A 23,520-nucleotide genomic window follows, 5' to 3' on the forward strand; every position below is an offset into this window, starting at 1 on the left:
CTGACCCCCTGCAGAGAAAGTGACACTCAGACACAAACACCCCCCTCTCCACTTTCGTCTCTTGCCGTCTGACCTTCTTACAGGCTGTCGTCTTCCCCTGCGTTTCTCCCTCTGCTTTTTCTCACACCTCTTCCCCTCATCTTTTCTTCTCTCTGTCTTCTCCTGTGTTTCGCTCCATCACTCTCTCTTTGTTGCTTTTGTGGCTCCTCTCTGTTCACTCTTGTATCTGCTTGCTCCTTCGTTCCTCTTCCCCTCTAAATCTTTCCTTTTTTCGTTCTCCTTTCATTCTTCATCCTCTGCCAGTCCATTTTTTTGTTGTTGCGGAATCTTTCATCTTCCTCCACCTTCATATTTTTGCTGTTTTTCTGTGTGCGACCTTTAAAGGAATTTGCATTAGGGATGTATTTTGGGGTTGCGCAGCCGGCAGTAATTTTTCAGTTTGTTTCTGTGTGAGTAATGCTAAATGTGTCTGTATGTGCATTTTTCTCCTCATTTTTTCTCAAGAATGATGTTCCAAGTTTGTAGTTCTTTAAAAAAAGAAAAATTGAGAGGCTGTACACCTCACATGTCTCTTTGTTTCTCTCCCCTCCCTCACATTTTTCTGTAGCAACAGCTGGATCATCACGACAAGAAGGTAAAAGTTTAGTGGCATACAAAAAGTTAATATACATAGTAATACATGTACTTGTTAAATGTGTAAATGATGTAAATAATCAGATTTGTTTTTTAATTTCTTTAGCTACAGAGAGACCATCGGACAGTGGTGCTCTTCATCCTAGGACAGGGGGACTTTCTCTACTCCTCATTTACCATTTATTTTTCCTCTGATTTCGGCTGTAAAGTAACGGAAAAACGGACAAGCAATATATTCCAGCAGATATTTCGACATAATCATTACACTAAATGCTGTTCAGCCCTTTCGGCGGTGCTCTGAAGTGCACGCACAGATGGACTCCGACTTCTATGTTAGGTTATATTTTGTCACACTATTAATCTCTATCCCTCAATTTCCTGTCTAGCACTCTCATCGTCCAATCACAGCCTCTTACAGGCCTCCGCCTCCATCCTACTGTACACCAAACTGAGCCAAAGAGTCCTGTTCTATGTACTACTGAGAGAAAAATCAGGGACAAAGTGAGCACTTGATCCTGTGATCACAGACATATTCAATCCCGTTTTTTTAGTAGGGGAGGGGTTCAGTGACTTGAAAGAAAACATAATATAAATACTCATAAGATAATTGTACACTTTTTTCATCTTTGTAAAGAAAAAACGACTACAACCAAAGCTAGAACAAAGGACATTAAATGATCATTCAATTATGAGCTTTTATATGTTTTGAAATGATTTTTTTTACATGAATATGCTGATTTGAGTATCTGCAACCTGGAAAAACTGAAATTGTGTTTTAAGTCTTCGGAAATTTCAAAACCTGATTAATTTACCACTTTCTGTTTTTAATTAACATTAAGGTTTTTTATTTAGTTTTGATGTTTATTGACTTTATAAGGGAATATGTGATTATTTTAGGTTTAATGTGTTTCCCAGTGTAAAGTAGTTTGTTGATGATGGCAGTAAAAACATTAAGTTGAGTATTGTTTCAAACTAAATTAGGTAACACTTCACAATAAGGTTGTATCTGTTAGCACATGTTAGTTCATGTATGCTTTAGCTCACGTGAACTAACAATGATCAATATAGTTTTCAGCATTTATTAATCTTTGTTAATGTTAGTTAATGTAAATTTTATTTTGTTAATTCACTGTGCATTAAAGCAACACAAGCTCACAGCTCCCCATGTGGTTGATAAGCGCAATTGTCTATATTCCCCGTGGGCAGTGCAATAGACCTGAATTTATTTACTTATCTGATGAAACCAGCGAATGCAGAAACATTGTTTGGAAACTCTTCCACATGCAGGGGATGGGCAGAGCTGTGTGTACCGAACCGAGTGTGGTTGTAGTCGATATGAGGCTGCTCAGGTAGCAAGAGAAGTAGAATTTGTCTGGTTAAGAGTTGTTCACTGAAATAGTTTTAGAGACATTATTTTAAAGTCGAAAAACTACAATGTGTTGCTTTAATGTTAAAAGTGACATGATTTGAATTTAAAAATGTATTAGTAAATTCTGAAGTTAACATAAATTAAGATTAATAAATGCTTTTAGTTGCATTCTTTATTGTTAGTTTATGTTATGTAATGCATTAACTAATGTTAACAAAAATATTATTGTTTTTTGTTACCCTAAATTATTAGTATTAGTGAAAATTATTTTATTGTAAATACAAACAATCCTTATTTTCATGATATTTTAAGTTTTAAATTATGAGAAATTGGGTAGTTTAGGTAAAGAAATTAAGTAATTAATACTTAAAACTTAAGGCTTTTATTTTCATAATTTTATATGATGATGTTACTTTGGTCTTTTGAATTCTAGTTTCTAAAACATGTTTTGGTTTTTCTATTAATTTCAGAACTGCAAATAATAGGTGCCAAAAGTAAACCGTTTACAACGTTTTGTCCATGATATGTTTTCTTTTTTTGTAATTTGGGTGTTTCACATTTTTGTGAAGTTGTCAAGCATCTTCTGTGAAGATCTCCTTTCTTGGCCTTTTGAGCTAAAGAAATAAAATACGTTGTGTCTTAAAATTGTTGATTGTTTTTTTTAAACTGCAATCCTTGTTAACAGTTAATTTAATATGGAACTAGTCATGTTAAAAACCATTTCAAAATCATTTAGGAAACTTAGTCCAAGTACCAACTGTGTGATGTGCATGTAACTGTGGAGCCTGTTATATGTGTCCAATGATTCTCATCATTGTCCTTCCCTTTGTTGTTCTTGTTCAAAATATATAAAGATAACCCAATAATTCACATTTTAAGTCGATGTTAATATTTGTATCGCATACACACAAACAAAACGTTTGTATAGAGCTGAATTTAGCCCAAATTAACCAGAGGGAATATATGAAGATATTAAGTTAATTACATTATCAGACTTACCTTGTTCAAAATTGTAGGAATGTGGAAGTTTTTATTTACAGAGTTCCACTAAATAATTACACTTATACATGGAATAGTGTTATGCTTTTTTTCAAACATATAGCCTGTAATCTGTTGTTCAAAGCACATTTTTATTTTGACGTAAATCCTTATGTAGAGGGAGGGTTGTGTAAGTGGATCTTGATCCATTTATTTCTTCTCATGATGACATTCTTAAGTCATGAGGACACTGTTTGGGTATGAAGAATGCAGATTTAATCATTGTACAATGCTTTATTTTAAGAAAGCGTATTTTGAAGATAATAGAGATGCCAAACAAGTTTGCATAACTGAAACTGAGAACCTGTAGTCCAAAAACAACCCAGAACTTTTAAGAGTGTGTACAAATAATATTTGTACCTACTGTACACCTAAGATTTGCTCTCACAGAAGCTAGATGTGAGTCGGCACAATGATCGTCTGGTGTGAAAATGATTTGATTTGATGTGGTTTGATGTTAATAAGCATATACAGTATATGCTAGAAGTTGTAAAAAAATAATGCAAGCTCAATACAGTGACATATGATTTGAGTTAGTAAACTTCAGTAATTTCAGACAAAACATTTGAATTGACCCTGTTATTGTCACATTCTTTAAATCCAGGAGGGGCAAAATTATATACAATATAGAATTCACACAGTGGAGCATAATACATGTCTATTGTGCATAAATGTTATGTTGTCCAGTACAACATAACAATTTTTTCGAATTAAGTTTTAACAAAGAAAACAATTAGACGGTTTATTACAAAATAGAATACTCCCTGTGCATTTAAAATGTACAATCGTTTACACAAATGTGTGTCATTACGTGCTCATTTCAGTGGAGCTGTACAGAGACCTTTCAACTGTATGATGTCAAAATAGTCAGGATAATTTGATAAATAAATACATGTACGTATACAGTAGTGTTCAAAAGTGATCTGTGGAACTTTGGAAAATGTGTGGCTTCACTTTTGGTTTAATATATTGATAAAAAACGCATTAAAAAGTTGCATGTTAGTTGTGCTTGAAAAATTGTACTTTGACATCCAGCAAAGAGAATCGATTTTACATCTTATCCACTCTTTTCATGGTGCCTCAAAAAAAAGCAATAATGGACCATGAATCGAAGTGTGTTGTGGTAAAATAAATTGGTTAAATAGAGGTAGTTAGCTCTGAAATTGTCAGATTTAATCCATTTTCATGGAACTCGCTGCAAAGGCCTTGATCTAGATATCCTTGAGTATTATGTATCACTACAAGTTTCCTGAAGTGGCAGATATGACAGTCATAGCCTTTCTGGTTAATGCTAACTTCCAGGTATTTCAGGACTAAACTGTGAATGGACCTTGTAAGTGGACAGCCCTCATGTAACTCTCTGTAATCTTCTGACGTGCTGCTGTCTTTAGGGAGAATACTGTCTAAAGTCCAGAAATTATCTGCAAATCCTAAAGCCTCAAGAATCCTGAAATCAGCTAGTGGTTGAGATTTCTCCCTTTTCATTTCCTTCCAGTTTTCACATAGGTTTGTCAGGATCTTTTTTAAAAAGAGCCATTTAATTCTTACTGGATTTTCTGAAAAGGTCACAATGTAACAGTCAGTGTTTGGTTGGCTCTTCTTCTCAGGATAAACCTGAAGAAGCATTCCGAGACGTTTAGCCAATATCATAGTAAATATTAAATAATCCACATTGAATGTTTTTCTATTACCTGCTGCACGGGTGTATGTTTCAAAATAGTCAGGTACCTGTTTACAATAGAGTAAATGATTGAAAGATATTTTTAAAAGTTCTGTAATGGGACAGCGGTACATCTTGTACGCTTGCAGACTTATGCTGTCAGGGTATAGCTGACCAGAGTTAATCATAGAGTTGATCACACTCAGGATTTCTTCCCCACTAATCTTTCCGGCTATACATTTTTTTTCTTCATTTTCATCTGTTTCATTTGTACTTGATAGATGTTTCTCTATCCATGAGGCAATTTTTGGCATTAGATTTCTGGAATATTTACGAAGAGTGAAACTTAGAACTACAGGCTTATGATCGTACATGCTCACCATATCTGAATCACTCGCACTGTCGTAGATTTCTACACTGTTCACCCGTTCCATGATGTCTTCGGGCACAAGGAACATGTCTAATCTAGAGGAACTGTCGTTCTGTGATCGTGTGAAACCCTTGTCTGCGGGGTGTAAGTGTACCCATGTGTCCAAAAGATTAAGAGAGGCAGTGAATTTCTCAAACATGTCTCTCTGTGGTGTATGGGTATGTTTGAGTGATTTTGATTTTCGATCAAAGGTAAGGTCCACAACTGTGTTGAAATCCCCTCCAACCACAAGCACCCCCTCAGCTGTTTCCCTCAAGTAATCCTGCAGTCGGTTCAGGATTTTTGTGTCATGTTTGTGATTGTACACATTTACAATAGTAAACAGCTCATCATATAGGTAACAGAAGAGCACCAGGTATCCTCCACTATAATCTTCATCATGACATATGTACTCAAATTCCACACCATCTTTGATCAGGATGGCCACTCCTTTGCTTTGAGTGTCATAGACTGTGAAGAAACATTTCCAACCTTCAACTCTGTGTAATGTCTCATAATTTTCAGATCCAATGTGTGTCTCTTGTAAAAAAACAATTTCAGCATCTTGGTTGGTGAGCTCCTCAATAGTAAAGAAAAGCCTAGGGTTTGAACCTATTTTGGAAGTAATACCGTTAACATTCCATGAGACAAAGCGTAGTATTTGTTCTTCAGATGAGGCCATGATCAGATGTATTTAGATGAGGAGACTCTGTGGAGCAACACACATAAAAATACACTTTACTAGAACTTAAACTAATGTAACCGATAGTTTATCATCCTAATAAATAAAAAGTTTGATTGATTTCAATGTATGGAAAGCCAAGAAAACATGTATAAAAAAATAATAAAATAATATAATAAAAAAACATGCGATTGTAATTTTGGTATGCTAAAGTTGTTTGCTTAAAGTCTGCTAAATTGAAACAATGTGGAGTGTGTTTGACTGTGCTAAAGTGGAACTATTGGAAGTATACTTCAGGTACACTTTAAATATCTCGCATTGAAAGATATTATAAAAAACATACAATTCTTATCCAAAGTGACGTTAAAACCCATTTTAGGATTAATATTAAGAATATTACAGTTATCGGTAAGCGATATGTCAGTAAATAGATAGTAATACATTTATATATGTATTATGAAAGAGATGTTTACTACGGTGGCCACATTTTGGGAACAAAATACCCCGTTTGTGTTTTATAACAAACTGCTGTACCTGTATACATTATTGACATGTTGTAATTTTATAAGAAATTGCTTACCATTTTATTAATAAATAGAAAAAAATGTATTACCTTGTGAAATGCTGAAATTCAATTTGTTCTCCTACACCTCTAGGGCTTGTAATGAAGTATGTGTGTGCCTGTGGTTTCTTTACTGGTATTTTTATGTAAACAGACTATATAGAAGCACGTCACTGTTAGGTGGAGACGTTCTTCAGGGATTTACTGTTCATTAGTGCTCCATTTAGGGTGTGTTTTTCAAAGGGGCATCTGTATTTGTTTGTGCATTTGCATGTGACTTTACTTTCCCTTTTACTTTAAAAAAGGTAAAAAGTATATAGATTTGGGATGTTACCCTGTTGTGTCATGCTTCTGATTCTCATCTTTCATTTCTATTCAGATAAAAGGCAGAATCTAGTTTATCTGATGAACACATACTGTACTCTACTGTAGTAAAGCTGTTATACTGCCACACATTTTCTTTGAAGATCTAATATGCTGGATAGACTTGCAACTTCTGCTGGAGACACATTTCACCACATGGCTCAGACCTGAACTCACCCTAGAAAATAAATTTAAATTTCATGTGTGAAAACATTTCTTAAAACATGTGATGTGTCAAATTGTGAGCCATCACTCATCACAATACATGCAGGCATGTTATTTACACTAACACCCTTTATTTTCTGGTCATGCAACATTTTTTCTGTCATGTTTACAAAGAAACTTGTTATTTTCTGATGTAACAGGCAGGTGGCCATAATTTGTTATTTGGCCCGGGCAGTTTTTTGTATTTCTCTTTGTGTCCATCCTGTGACTTTTTTAGTTGTTTTGTTTAGTGTGTTCCTTTTGTTTTGATTACTGTAATCTGTCTCTATTTTTCTTTTGTGTTTCTTCCTGTGTATATGTATGTTGTGTCTTACTATGGATCTGGTATTTGTTACAGCCTTTTTGGCAATGTAGATGCAAATGGTATGATAGACAATCCCTCTTTTTTCTCTATACTATATCTCTCATACAATGTAATAAATCGCACAGTATGAACAGTCTCATACTCCAACCAATTTGTTGCAAAACTGCAAAATCTAGCAGATTATCTACTTTCTCTAAAAATATGTACAAATATATTTAAATAAAATTCAAAGTTTTCATTCATTTCTAATAATTGTTTTTAAATAAGAGAGCGAGAGAGAGAGAACAGAAACAACAGGTATACATCCTGTGATGTAAAAATTGTACATTTATAAAATCAAGTACAATTATAAAAACGAGTAATCCTTTGAGGTTGGGTTGACCAAGTCCATAGTTGAGTGAACTCAAAAATGTGAGCGTTGCTTGAGTTGGTTCAACAATTTTTTCAGTTGAGAGTCATGTGACATTACTCAATTCATTGAGTTAGTTGAACTACATGGCCAAAATTTTGTTTTCATGATTCAGCGAGTTGCCTTGAAAATTTAAGTTAAAGGGGTGATTTAACGCTGTTTCAAGCATTCAGACAATCTTTACGATGTTAAATATGCAGGTTTCTTATGCTTAATATGGTCAACTTGTCAAATGCATTATGCATTATTGCACTACCCCAAGGTTCGTATAGGTTTCAGAAAGTTTTTTTTGAACATGAAAAACCGTTATGTAACAACAAGTACCTTATTGGGAAATTCCCCCGGGAAAGCAGACCCATGGCACACGTCAAACGATGAGCAATAGGAAGATCCACTTTCCATCACGATTGGCTTCTCTGCGTCAAGATTGGCTGTGCTGTGGGCCTGCATATGCAGCTTGTTACACTTGCAAGAGTGAGAGAAGTTGATGTGTGTTTGTTTGTTCACGTCATTATAGTGATGGATGTTATATACAGTAAATGGTGGATATAATGCTGGATTTGCAGATCGTTTGAAACTGAAAGATGGAGCAATCCCAGCGCTAAAAGATGCCAGACATGAACCGCACGTGGTAAGTAAAACTAAGTCATGTGTCTGTGTTTTGTTGGTTATTGGTGCTTACGAGAATTAAAAGTAAATCAACAGTTAAACTCCACAAGTGTACCATGTGACAAGTTTCAAAGATGTGGTCATGGTCTCTATTTTGACCCATACATTTTGGGGGGAAGAAACTCATGTAATATATAAATATGTTTACCCATTTTATCATTTGTAATCTAGTTAAGTAAGAATGTGTTTCTATCTTCCTTCACTTAAAATTTTGAAGTTGAAAAAAGAATGATTAAGAGTCAATCATAGGAAATTGCAAGGAAATTGCAAACAATAAGGTAAAATTATTTTAAATTTTCTTGATTTTCTTCATTTTCAAATGCTCTATGTTTATCTACTGATCACCTGACATGTATGGTGAGCATTGAGTATATTATTTTGCTTTATTTTACAGAGCTTTGACACTGACAATAAACAGTTGTGATCATGTTAAATGTTTTCTTGATCTTTCTTAAACTTGCATTTACTGTGAACTATGCTTGATACATCAACAAAACTTTTCGTCAAAAGCTTTTAACACTAAACACTGTCCATAAGCATTATATGTTAACTGATCTGATTGCTATTGTACGCTAATAGCTTATCTCTGCCAAGTTCTTTCTAAAAAAACATCTTTACATTGCTAATACCTTTAGTGCACTGATGCTCATATAATGCTCATGTGTTTCACCCTCTCTTGTGTCAGTTTTCTATGACTAACCCCTGATGTAAGTTATTGTGTGAGACGAAAGCAGTGTTGTGCTGGTTGGTATAGCGTTGATAATGTACAATATGCGTATAGTAGGTCGCTATTTAGTGTGAATAGAAATAGCATAGAACATATTTTGCATATTTTCCATTTTTATTTGAATACGCATTTTGCTCCGTTTTGTCCCACAATCTGCTGTTGTCATTTTCAACCTGATGTTCTGGTTTTACTATTACCACTCATTGTTCAGATGTTGGGCAAGAGTCACAAGTTTTCCATTGTAAATCTGTAAATGTACTTGTTACATCAGTGTGTTACGCCATGTTTTGTTATGCAGATTGCTGTCAATTTTGTGAACAAAACAAACAAACAACCAGAAATCAAAATGTCAATTTTATTTTAACAAATATTTTTTTATTAATATTTAGAATATCCCTAAAAAGCACACGTTTATCCACTATCATGTTATGCCTCTTTTAAACCATTTTCTCTCATTTAGACACATATAGTTTCATCGATATAGTAGTCATCTGCACTGCTGTTGTCATCTGAAGTGACTTTAGGGAGAATATTGTCTAAAATAACCAAATCCTCTGCCAATCCTTACCGTCCATTTTTCCCACAGGTATGACAGGATCTTTTTTAGGAAGGTCCTTCTAATTCTTTCCAGGTTTGCTAAAGTTACAAATGAACAGTCAGTGTTTAATTGCTTCCTATTAGGTGGATCCAGCAGTAGCATAGTGAGACGTTTGGCCAAGATCATAGTAAACATCAAATACTTCACTGTAAAGATTTTTCTAGCACCTGTTGTAGAAGTGTTCTGTTTATCTGCGTCAGGTATCTTTCCATTATATAGCCATGTATTAAATATTTTTTTAACGAATTTTGTTCATTCACAGCACTTGAACGTTTGTATACTGTTGCCACAAGGGAATGTTTGCCTAGAGTCAGTCAAGGAGTTGATAACACAAGTATTTCTGCCCCATTAATCTTTCCTGGTTTTTCATCTCTACTGTATGCATGATCCTCTAACAATGCAAATTTTTTGAAAGATTGACCAGGAGTGGGATGTAAAACTACAAGGTTATTGTCTGAGATCTCAGCCAATGTGCACTACTGCTCACCCGTTCCATGATGTCTTCGGGCACAAGGAACATGTCTAATCTAAAGGAAGAATCTTTAGTAGGAGATCGTCTGTAGGGTGTAAATGTACCCATGTGTCCATAAGATAAAGAGCGACAGTGAAATTCGGAAGTGATGTATGGGTATGTTTGGGTGATTATGATTTTTGATCAAAGGTAAGGTCCACAACGGTGTTGAAATCACCTCCAACCACAAGCACCCCCTCAGCTGTTTCCCTCAAGTAATCCTGCAGTCGGTTCAGAATGTCTTTGTCATGTTTGTAATGGTACACATTAACAATTGTAAACAGCTCATCATATAGGTAACAGAAGAGCACCAAGTATCCTCCACTATAATCCTCATCGTGACATATGTACACAAATTCCACACCATATTTGATCAGGGTGGCCACTCCTTTGCTTCGAGTGTTATAGACTGTGAAGAAACATTTCCACCCACTAAAGTTATTTAATGTCTCGTAATTTTAAGATCTAATGTGTGTCTCTTGCAAAAAAAACAATTTCAGCATTTTGTTCTATGAGAATACCATCTAATTTGGTCACAAGCCCACGAGTGTTCCATGTGATAAAGCAAAGTGTTTTAGGTGATGCCATCACTGTTGAGATGTATTTAGATCTGGATGATCTGTGGAGCAGAGAACATGGAAAAGCCTTAATAAATGACAAGGTTGAGTGGCAACATATCAATATTTTTAGAGTGAATGTCTATATGATATCAACATATTTGTTAATAGAAAAATAGATTACCTTGAAAAATATAGAAATTTTATTTGTTCTCAGACACCACTGCAACTGGAACGTTAAGTATGAAGTATGCGTATTCCTTCAGTCTATCAAATATATTCAGATAAACAGGTTATAGAACCACGTCACTGTTAGTTGGAGCCTTTCTTTAGTTATGAGTAGATGTGTTCTCAGGGTAGTAAGTGAGAAAGTAAGTCTGCTTGGTCCTTTAAAAAGCTGGTTAGTGCTTCATTTAGTGTGTTTTTCAAAGGGACATCTTGCACAGCATTGCTATATTGTTATATGCATGTCACTGTACTTCACTTTTACTTCAAATGCAGAGGAGGGTTCTTTTTCTTTTGAGGGTTCAACTTCATTAGCAGCAACAGTACTGCTTGAAGACATTGAACAAACAAAACATTAAAGAATTGTTTATGCAGGTCACAAGTTGGCAGCTCAATCTATCAGTTTAAACAAACCTCAAATAGCTCCAAGATACACATCTTCTTTTTTGTAAAATGCATTACTTCCACCCCTTCGAAATAGAATTGTAATATTGCTGTAAAATTATAATATTATATGTGATATGTGCTTCCATGCCCACTTGATGGTCATCAGAAGCGCACATATGTGCACACAACCCCTGAAGCTTAGTAACGTTTCCTTGAAATGAACGAACCTGCTCCGGAGCATGTTATCTTCAGAGTATAAGTTACTATGGTTACTAACATACCCTGAAAGTTATCTCCGTTTTTGAAACCGAAAGTTAAGGTTATCAGCTAACTTACCTTTAAACTTAACCGGGTTACCAGCTTCCTGGAATTCCTGGTAATGTAGCATATTCTTATTGTTATGTTTACAAAGAAACAGCTCAGTCACTGCTTGTCTCAAAAATGTCAGTACCAATGGAAAGTTCCATTACACAAAAAATATAATTTTTTACTTTCATCATCATTGATGAAACAGGGTGGGTTAGATTGTTCTGTAAATGTTCATGGCCCATCGTATGATCATTAGACAGAGCTTTCAGGAAGTATTAACTTAATTCTAATGATGTCTTAAGTCAAAATAAATCTTTAACATAGTATTTTGGGGTTCCTTACAGGTGGTCATAATTTGTTATTTGTCCTGGCCATGTTCTTTGTGTTTGTATTCCTTGTGTCCAGCCTGTGACTTCTCCCTTTGTTGTGTTCTTGTTGATCATATGACTGCATGTAGTTGGCTGCCTGTGGTTAATTCTATGTATTTCTGTTGTGTTACTCTTATTGGTTTAGGTTAATGTAGATGCCCTCTCTGGATCTAACATTTGTATCTGCCTTTTTGGCAAGTATATTCAAATGTTGGATGCTATCTTGTTTTTTATAATATGATGTCCGTTTAATCCTACTGGTTGATCTCCCAACACGTGACCTCATATACAGTATTATGTTTAATTTATTTAATTTGTCCTTTTATTTCTTAAGAAGTTCTGTCTAATGTCTAAATGTTATTTTCCTAATATTAGTTAAAAATTCTGTTTTATTTGGACAGATCTATTTAACATTTATTATTTTACATACAGAAGGTTTAATTAAATCTTTAATAATCTCAATTCTATGTTGTATATACAACAAACAATATTACTAAACAAATTTTGTAAATACTTTTGTTGTTTGAAAATGGTTTGTTTTAACTTTTTTATTTTGCTTAAAATATTGTCAGAATATTTCTCAGGCAATGGAATAATTTGATAAACGTATTTATTATTTGTATTGCATTTTGTAAGGCAAGAGGTAGAAAATAATTGTGTTACATGAGTACATTGAAGTGGAATTTACAGTAAAGACCTGTTGACCAATGATGATAAATGAATGCAAGGAGTCATGAATGAAGTTAATTGTAGAAAAATTTACTGAAGAAAATGTTTACTTTTGCCAGCAGAAATCAGGTTCAGCACACATAAGAAGTTCAACAGGCCGACCTACTTTACATTCAACACAATAGTTATTATAGTCTAACAGAGTTTAGTAAACTATGTCTTTTCTTGAGGTTTTATGATTTTGATTGGTTAAGCCAAAGATAATTTTGATAATATCTAGTCATCCAGTTAACAGAATATCTCCATTGCTTATAATGACAGAAAAAGATTTAGGCACAACATGGTTAGCCATCTCTACATCTGGTCTGATATGGTCATTCCGCCACCAATAACTAACTTCTGTAACTGGGAATCACGCACACTGCTTCCTCAAAGCTCAGAACTAAACCAAAACCTTTTCTAAAAAATAATGATAAGATGTATATTCTCACAGATGCACAGTATTATTCTCATATTGGAGACAAAGAGTCAATGTCTAAACTGAAAGCTAAAACACAAGACTGATGCTAAAACCATTGTTAATCTCATATATAATAATTTACTCAGATCACAATAATTTTTGTACAGAAAAATATGATTTGGATCTCCATAATATTACAATTATTATTATTTTGGGAAACTATTGCTGATTAATTATTGATTAATTATATTGTAAGATGCCGCACAAAAGGATATGTCCGAAGCTATGTGGAGCCATGGCACCCACCCCATACACAAAAAATAAGGCTTAAAAAAGAAGGTTAACACATCTTTCGAATTAACCCCTATTAATGTACAGGAGAAACTTGACCCCTACATGTTTTTACAACTGTAAACAAATCCCTAGAAAAGCATTGTCATAATTTGTGACGGATTATTTGCGATGGAAGAATAGCTGCAGAATTGGTAAACATTGACATTGAGGTGTACAGGTGTATTTAGCATTTATTTGTTCACTTGGTAGACAGAAGACTGTGCCATCAAGCTGAGCCTGACCACAGGAAACTTGTCCAACTAATCCAACCAGTCGCATTTTTTTTCTAGTATGTGTATTTTCAGATTCGGTTGCGTGGGGTTGCTTCAGGGTGCTAAGAATTCTCCAAGAATGTAAATGCACCTTTAGATAAAGCTATTAACAGTTAGAAAATATTTACAGCACAAACATTTCAGTGAGCACCATCACTATTTTTACCCTCAGTGATTTAGATGTGGAAGCTTTTTTTGTCGCCGAACACGATCAACTTTAGGATGAAGAGAAATCCCAGATGCTGACCGAAATTTGCGAATGTTTTGTTTTAAGATGAGATATTGATGAGCTTGCATGTAGACAGTAATGCATTTCCTATGATGACACACATCAACAACAGATTTCTTCAAAACAGCCTTTAAGGTCATGGCTAGGTGTTTCAGAGACAATGTAAGGAGAGTTGGTGTGAGAGGACAACCCTCTCTAAGCAGTTTATATCCGTCAGTGCTTGGAAGCATGTTTTCCACAAAACACAAGTCATGTGGGGGTGAAGGATGGATCCGCTTCACTTTTGAGAAAGCCTGTTTTAAAAAGTTTCCTTTGATTTTTTGCGTTTTTTCACAAAAGCTAATAACGACAAAGAGTTCATAATCAATTTCCATAGTTTCATATTCTACAAGAGACATTAAAGCTTTCAAAACTTCTGCCTCACAAATTTCACCTGCTTTTCGTTCAAAAGGCCTTTTCATCTTAGAACTTGTTGCTTGATCTCTTGAAAAAAAACTTTGGTTTAGTCCAGTGTGGTTTTGGTAAACGAATACTCAAAACTACAGGGAGGTGATCTGAAATATAACCAGTTTTACATTTGTAGATTTCACAAATCTCAACAAGCTGCACAGTAGTACGTGGCATAAGGACCATGTCTAGCCTTGATGCACTTTTTTTAGTTCTTTTCTTTCTTGGATGATCTTTTGACTGTTTTTCTGGGTTGGTCTTTTCGTTTTGTTGGATGATTTACATGGATAACGAGTAAATGAATCCTGTATGTAAGGATGTAAACATTCACAGACGTCTGTAAGCATTAAAGAAGATATGAATTCTTCGAGATAAGGTCTGAGTGGTTCTGTATGTCCAGTTTGGTACCCTCTGTCAAGATCTGTGTCTACAATTGTTTTGAAATACCCTGCAACTATCAATATACCTTGGGCAATCTGACAAAGATATTCAGATAGACGCTGTAGGACATTGTGTTCTTTCACATGATTGTAAACGTTAACCAGAGTGAAGCACTTCCCAAATAATTTGCAGATAAGTACAATGTAGCTACCAGTGGTGTCCATGTCATCATTTATGTGCTGAAATGGTAATCATCCTTTATCAGTATTGCAACACCTTTACTACATGGATGGTGAACACTGAAAAATGATTTCCAACCCAAATTTTTTGTCAACACATTCAACATTATTGACACCGATATGTGTCTCCTGATGAAATGTAACAGATGATTGAAGTTTCTTTGTTGTTTCTAGAATCTTTTAAGTTCTCAGGAACATCAGCCGTTTCTCTAACTCCACAAGATGCATGCTGTATATAAGATGATCTTTGCAAAATGTCTGATGATTTAGATATTGAGGCAGACTTGCACTTTTTTGCACAACCGAACAAACCAAAAGCGCATGCGTCGAAGTGCTCTCGTGAATGCACGCCACACACTAACAAAACAGAGGAGAATTTATACACCGACTAAAATTATAAACCAAAAACTTTTGTTTAAATGTCTAAAAAGTAGAAGTGCTCACTAACGCAGATTTAGACAGATTTGTGAACAATATTTGAGAGAAATTGTCCTTTTGTGTACATAGAAAAAGTCTTAGATCTTTGAGTTCAGCTCATGAAAAATGGGGGCAAAAACAAAAGTGTTGCGTTTATAATTTTATTCAGTGTAGATTAAAGTCGTTAAAAAAAGTCTATAGAGACACTATGAGCGGATGGACCAATTTAACCTTGTCTTTAGTTCTTTTCTGGACCTTGACAACAACTATAACCGTAATGTCTATCAGCAGACTGGGAATCTCTCGGAAAAGATATTTAATCAGCTAAATATCTTTACAGCTGCTGGTCATATAATTAGAATATCATCAAAAAGTTGATTTATTTCCCGAATTCCATTAAAAAAGTAACACTTGTATATTAAATTCATTAATTACACACAGACTGATATATTTCAGATGTTTATTTCTTTTAATTTTGATAATTATAACTGACAACTAAGAAAAAAATAACTAATTCAGTATCTCAGAAAATTGGAATATTGTGAAAAGGTTAAATATTGAAGTCACCTGGTGCCACGCACTTGTCAGCTAATGAACTCAAAATACCGGCATGGGCCTTTAAATGGTCTCTCAGTCTAGTTCTGTAGGCTACACAATCATGGGGAAGACTGCTGACTTGACGGTTGGCCAAAAGACGACCACTGGCTGTTCACAGAGCTCTGTGTCCAAGCACATTAATAGAGAGGCGAAGGAAAAGATGTGGTAGAAAGAAAATTGTATAAGCAATAGGGATAACCGCAACCTGAAGAGGATTGTGAAACAAAACCCATTCAAAGATGTGGGGGAGATTCCCAAAGAGTGGACTGCAGCTGGAATCAGAGCTTCAAGAACCACGCACAGACGTATGCAAGACCTGGGTTTCAGCTGTCGCATTCCCTGTGTCAAGCCACTCTTTAACAACAGACAGCATTAGAAGCGTCTCACCTTGGCTAAAGACAAAAAGGACTGGACTGCTGCTCTCTGATGAAAGCAAATTTTGCAGGGTCCCAGAGTCTGGAGGAAGAGAAGAAAGGCACACAATCCATGTTGCTTGAGGACCAGTGTTTCCACAGTCAGTCATGGTTTGGGGTGCCATGTCATCTCCTGGTGTTTGTCCACTGTGTTTTCTGAGGTCCAAGGTCACACAGCCGTATACCAGGAAGTTTAAGAGCACTTCGTGCTTCCTGCTGCTGACCAACTTTATGGAGATGCAGATTTCATTTTCCAACAGGACTTGGCACCTGCACACAGTGCCAAAGCAACCAGTACCTGGTTTAAGGACCACGGTGTCCCTTTTCTTAATTGGTCAGCGAACTCGCCTGACCTTAACCCCATAGAAAATATATGGGGTATTGTGAAGAGGAAGATGCGATATGCCAGACCCAACAATGCAGAAGAGCTGAAGGCCACTGTGAGGGTTCTTCCAAAAATAAAAATGTATAAAGAAACAGAAACCAAATAGTAACTTAATAAATTTTTCCTAAAGAAATAATATAAGGAGGAAACTTAGACCAATTGAACTAGATAAGTGTGGCCTTAGCCATCACAGCCACTATCACCTGAGCAGTGCCACAGACTGATGGACTCCATGCCACGCCTCATTGTTGCAGTAATTCAGGCAAAAGGAGCCTAAACTAAGTGTTGAGTGCTGTACATGCTCATACTTTTCATGTTCATACTTTTCAGTTGGCCAAGATTTTTTTAAAATCCTGTCTTTGTATAGGTCTTAAGTAATATAAAAAATTTCTGAGATACTGAATTTGGGATTTTCCTTGGTTGTCAGATATAATTATCAAAATAAAAGAAATAAACATTTGAAATATATCAGTCTGTGTGTAATGAATGAATATAATATACAAGTTTCACTTTTTGAATGGAATTAGTGAAATAAATAAACTGATATTTTAATTATAAGACCAGCAGCATCTGTATTTGTGTTCCGAATATGGTGGGAGGTTTTAAAACATTTTGAATGCCATGTGGGTAAAAATTAACACAATTTTGATTTTGAGATTTACTTTACCTTAAATATTTGTTCAGACGTGTTTCAAGCCCTTACAAACCTGAAGGAATATATGAAGATTTTACCTTGATTTATTTGTTCAATTTATGACCCTGCAATTATGTTAAAATTATGATACAAATGTTGATACAAAAAATCATCCATATAATAATGTTGTGCTTTATCAAAGCACAAATAATCACACATATAACCTTGATTGTAAAGTCCTGATGAAAGAAAGTGTCTTTGAAGAGAGACACATCATGTAAATCCAGTTGTCTACTCTAGAGGCCATGTTCTTAACAAAGTCTCTAAGAAAATGCAGTACACTAAACTCTGAAATGTGGAGGTCAATTGTTGACTATATATACAGTATATTGTTTTATGTAAGAAATAATCATCTGGTGGGAAGAGAGTGTGATTAATAATCATGCAAATGTGATCACCTGTCTGCACTTTACTCGCTGAAATCTTGGTGTTTGCAACATTGATGGAACAAAACTCTCCACCTGTCCATGCAGCATATAAGACCTGATACCTGCAGTCAGATGTGTAGTGTAGTGTGGCACAATTGAGCATTCTATTAGGATCTAAGAATGGCATCTGAAATTGGTTGTCTTCTGTGTTGTCTCCCTATTGATGAGTTGCACCTGATGTAAGTAGCTGAGAACTGCCAGAACTAACGCTATGGTAATTTATACCAATTTAATACTAGAACAAAAATATCATTTTATGAATAAAATTTTATTTTTGAAAAATGTTTTTATAACAAGCACATTAGAACTCATTCAGACCTATAATTTATATGTTTTTGAGGTTATGGCAATCAAAATCCTTAAGAGCAAGACGGGCATATATGCCAAATATTAATATTAAATATAACATAGAATACAGTGAATAATATATGGTGGCCAGTACAATATTACAATTTTACTAGCAACAAAGAAAAACAGTATAAAACATAGGATAATTAATATACCGAAAAAGAATGTAGATAGTTAACACAAAATATGTTTATATGAACTACACAGAGACTTTTCAACCATGTAATAAGACAGCAGGATATTTTTACATTTATATATTTCTTTGTTTTTAGCTAACATTAACTTTATTTGCTTTCCCATGGTTCCACATGAGAGTGTCTTACCATTTAATCACACTGTGCTTACTTTTTTATTGTGCTTTACAAAGCCTTGCACATTGTACTAAGCAAAATACAAGCAATTTACAAGCTTTTGTCTATCTTTGAAATTCCCAGATAATTTCCGTTTCTTTTTAAATTCTTTACTGCTTCCAAACCAGCTAGTTCTTCTGCACTGATGTTATGAATTATTACAATTTGCCTTAACTGACAGGTATGAGTAATAAATCTCTTCTCTTTGATTTTAATCTCAAGGTATTTCATGAACAAACTGCGAATGGACCTAGTCAGTGGACAGCCCTCATGTAAATCTCTGTAGTCATCTGTACTACTGTTGTCATCTGTACTGCTGTTGTCATCTGTACTGCTGTTGTCATCTGAAGTGACTTTAGGAAGAATGTTGTCTAAAATATCAAAATCCTCTGGCAATCCTAAAGCCTCGAGAATTCTGATATCACACTGTGGTCGTTGTTTCTTTTCTTGGGTTACTCTCCATTCTTGGTACAGGTATGACAGGATCTCTTTTAGGAAGGTCCATTTGATTCTTTCCAGGTTTGCTAAGGTTACAAACGAACAGTCAGTGTTGAATTGCTTCCTATTAGGTGGATCCAGCAGAAGCATAGTGAGACGTTTGGCCAAGATCATTGTAAATATCAAATACCTCACTGTAAAGATTTTTCTAGTACATGTTGTAGTGTTCTGTTTATATCTGTCGGGTATCTGTCCATTATATAGCCATGTATTAAATTCTTTTTTTAATAATTCTGTTAATTCGCAGCGTTGTGTCTTGAAAGTTTGCATGCTTGTATGACAAGGGAATGTTTGCCTAGAGTCAGTCAAGGAGTTGATAACACTCAGTATTTCTGCCCCATTAATGTTTCCTGCTTTTTCATCTCTACTGTATGCATGATCCTCTAACAATGAAGCAACTTTTGGTAATTTTTTGACAGATTCTTTGGTAATTCTTCGACCAGGAGTGAGACGTATAACTACAAGCTTATGGTCTGAGATCTCAGCCATGTGCACTGTAACACTGCTCACTCGTTCCATGATGTCTTCGGGCACAAGGAACATGTCTAATCTAGAGGAACTGTCGTTCTGTGATCGTGTGAAACCCTTGTCTGCGGGGTGTAAGTGTACCCATGTGTCCATAAGATTAAGAGAGGCAGTGAATTTCTCAAACATGTCTCTAAGTGGGTTATGGGTATGTTTGAGTGATTTTGATTTTTGATCAAAGGTAAGGTCCACAACTGTGTTGAAATCCCCTCCAACCACAAGCACCCCCTCAGCTGTTTCCCTCAAGTAATCCTGCAGTCGGTTCAGAATGTCTTTGTCATGTTTGTGATTGTACACATTAACAAGAGTATACAGTTCACCATGTATGTAACAGAAGAGCACCAGGTATCCTCCACTATAATCCTCATCGTGACATATGTACTGAAATTCCACACTATCTTTGATCAGGATGGCCACTCCCTTGCTTCGAGTGTCATAGACTGTGAAGAAACATTTCCACCCACTAATGTTATTTAATGTCTTGTAACCTTTAGATCCAATGTGTGTCTCTTGAAAAAAAACAATTTCAGCATTTTGTTCTATGAGCTTCTTAAGAATACCATCTAATTTGGTCACAAGCCCACGAGTGTTCCATGTGATAAAGCAAAGTGTTTTAGGTGCCATCACTGTTGAGATGTATTTAGATCTGGATGATCTGTGGAGCAGAGAACATGGAAAATTATTTTAAAGGAACTTCAATGAATGTATTTTCAAACAGGTTATAGAACCACGTCACTGTTAGTTGGAGCCTCTATTTAGTTATGAGTAGATGTGTTCTCAGCATAGGCGGAGTTTGACATTCGAGCCAGGGGGGGCAAAAAAAAAAATCATTGTAGCAGCTGGGACCTGGGCTATCAATTGGGGAACACAGCACTAACACATATGGACACAACAAACATGCTAAATAAACACATATATTTATTTTTAACCCAAAGAAGAAGAAAAAACAGTACAACAATACAATCATTCTATTAGTAAACAGGTAAGCCACTTGACTTTGCATCGCATCTTCGGAAACAATTGGGATCAACACAATAAAATGCGGACCACTTTTGTTAAAATATTATCTTCAACCAAAACGAAAAGATTTTTAAAGTTTTTCTTTCCTTTTTTCAAAACACATTGTGGCAATGAGAGCGATTAAAAAACAAGTTATATTTCGCATTTTGTTGTACTTCATGAAACATTTAAAACATTTTGAGACAAGGGGAAAAAATAAAAAATACGCCATGTGAGAGGCTACAGTATGCATAGATACAAAATCTCCTTATGTCCATATTTTTGTCCATAGCTAGCTGAGAATCGCTGGACTTACGTTACTTGTCACATGACCCAGAGCCCTGAATTTTTTTTTACTAAAGGAGTATATGAAATCAGATGTATTACCTACCACCATTTAGTTGTTTTGTTTTATTTAAGATATTTATAATATATAATTTTTTAAAGAATGCAATTATTTTTTTTGTTGAAACAATACAATTACCCGTTTCAGCCGCCAGGGGGGGCAATGCTCCCCCTGCCCCCCCGCAAACTCCGCGCATGGTTCTCAGGGTAGTAAGTGAGAAAGTAAGTCTGCTTGGTCATTTAAAAAGCTTGTTAGTGCTTCATTTAGTGTGTTTTTCAAAGGGACATCATGCACAGCATTGATAATTTATTTGCATGTTACTGTATTTCACCTTAATGGTTTATGCAGGTCACAAGTTGGCAGCTCAATCTATCAGTTTAAACAAACCTCATATAGCTCCAAGATACACATCTTCTTTTTTGAAATATGTGTTACTTTCACCCCTTGGAAATAGAATTGTAATATTGCTGTAAAATTATAATATTATATGTAATCTGTGCTTCCATGCCCACTTGATGGTCATCAGAAGCGCACATATGTGCACACAACCCCTGAAGCTTAGTATCATACCCTGAAAGTTATCTCTGTTTTTGAAACCGAAAGTTAAGGTTATCAGCTAACTTACCTTTAAACTTACCCGGGTATGTCACATAACCAGCTTCCTGGAATTCCTGGTAATGTAGCATATTCTTATTGTTATGTTTACAAAGAAACAGCTCAGTCACTGCGTATCTCTATAATGTCAGTAACAATGGAAAGTTCCATAACACAACAAATTGTATTTTAACTGGTGAAGGGTGTGTGAGATTGTTCTGTAAATGTTCATGGCCCATTAAAGTCTAAAGTCAAAATAAATCTTTAACATAGTATTTTGGGGTTCCTTACAGGTGGTCATAATTTGTTATTTGTCCTGGCCATGTTCTTTGTGTTTTTATTCCTTGTGTCCAGCCTGTGACTTCTCCCTTTGTTGTGTTCTTGTTGATTATATGACTGCATGTAGTTAGTTCGATGTATTTCTGTTGTGTTACACTTATTGGTTTGGGTCAATGTAGATGCCCACTCTGGATCTAACATTTGTATCTGCATTTTGGGCAAATACCGTACATGCAAATGGTGCGTGCTATAATGTTTTTTTATAATATGATGTCCGTTTAATCCTACTGGTTGAGCTTCCAACACATGACCTCATATACAGTATTATAAGTATTTAATTGATTTAATTTGCCCTTTTATTTCTTAAAATGTTCTGTCTAATTTCTTAGTTACATTTCCTGATATTACGCAAACATTCTGTTTTATTTGGACAGATCTATTTAACATTTATTAATTTACATTCAAAAGGTTTAATTAAATCTTTAATATTCTCAATTCTATGTTGCATGTCCAAAAACAATGTTACTAAACAATTTAGGTAAATAAATATGTTGTTGTCATGATTCCGCCATCATGTCATGTTTATTCTTGGTCTTGCAGCGGAGTCATGGCATAGCCTTAGGTTTAGTGTGAGAAAGCCATGTGCTTTCTCGTGTCTCGTCAGTGTTTCCCGCCCTTTTGTCTCGTTAGCCTTCCCATTAGTGTTTCATTACCTTCACCTGCCCCTTAGTAATTATCCTGTGTTTGTTACCCTATTTAATCCCCTCTTGTATATCGTCTTGTGCTCGTTCGTTGCACTTGTATGCTGTCCATGTTGCCTCCCTGTATTAGTCTGCAAAGCTCATGTATGTATAGTGTCAAGGTCCTTGTTTGTTTTTCTGGTTGTTTATTTTTGCCCCCCTTGTGGGAAGTATTTGGTTTCAGGTTTTGTATCGTGTTTAGTTAGTGTTTTCCCCATCGAGGGTGTTGTTTATGTTTAAAGTATATCTGTTAACCCCTTCATCCCTGTGTCTGCCTGCACTTGGGTTCTTCCACCACGTCCACCCTCTGTGATTCATGATAGTTGTTTGAAAATTGTTTATTTTAACTTTTATATTTTGTTCAAAATATTGTCTGAATATTTCTCAGGCAATGGAATAATTTGATAAATGTATTTATTATTTTATTGCATTTTGTAAACGGCAGATATATTGAAGAACAACTAGTAATGTATTGTGATGTTTGCAATCCTCAGGTTCATGATATTAATTGTGTTACATGAGTACGTTGAAGTGGAACTTACAGTAAAGACCTGTTGACCAATTATGATGAATAAATACAAGGAGTCATGAATAAAGTTAATTGAAGAATTAGAAAATTTTTAGTTTTGCCAGCAGAAGTCAGATTAGGCACTTATAAGGAGTTCAACAGGCCGACCTACTTTACATTCAACACAATAGTTATTATAGTCTAACAGAGTTTAGTAAACTATGTCTTTTCTTGAGGTTTAATGATTTTGATTGGTTAAGCCAAAGATAATTTTGATAATATCTAGTCATCCAGTTAACAGAATATCTCCATTGCTTATAATGACAGAAAAAGATTTAGGCACAACATGGTTAGCCATCTCTAC

General features: G+C 35.2%; 1 protein-coding gene across 1 annotated transcript in view; it reads left to right on the forward strand.

Moving 5' to 3' along the window:
• The window catches only part of efna4 (ephrin A4), a 36,518-nt gene extending 33,647 nt beyond the window's left edge, over nucleotides 1-2,871 (forward strand). Inside the window, exons 4-5 of the mRNA XM_079470584.1 lie at nucleotides 608-634; nucleotides 740-2,871. Of these exons, the coding sequence (XP_079326710.1) occupies nucleotides 608-634; nucleotides 740-828 (116 nt within the window). The 3' untranslated portion in view covers nucleotides 829-2,871. The remainder of the gene's footprint in view (nucleotides 1-607; nucleotides 635-739) is intronic.
• Nucleotides 2,872-23,520: the final 20,649 nt, after the last annotated feature.

Source organism: Barbatula barbatula (genome assembly GCF_947034865.1).
Source record: "Barbatula barbatula genome assembly, chromosome: 12".
NCBI classification, from domain to species: Eukaryota; Metazoa; Chordata; class Actinopteri; order Cypriniformes; family Nemacheilidae; genus Barbatula; species Barbatula barbatula.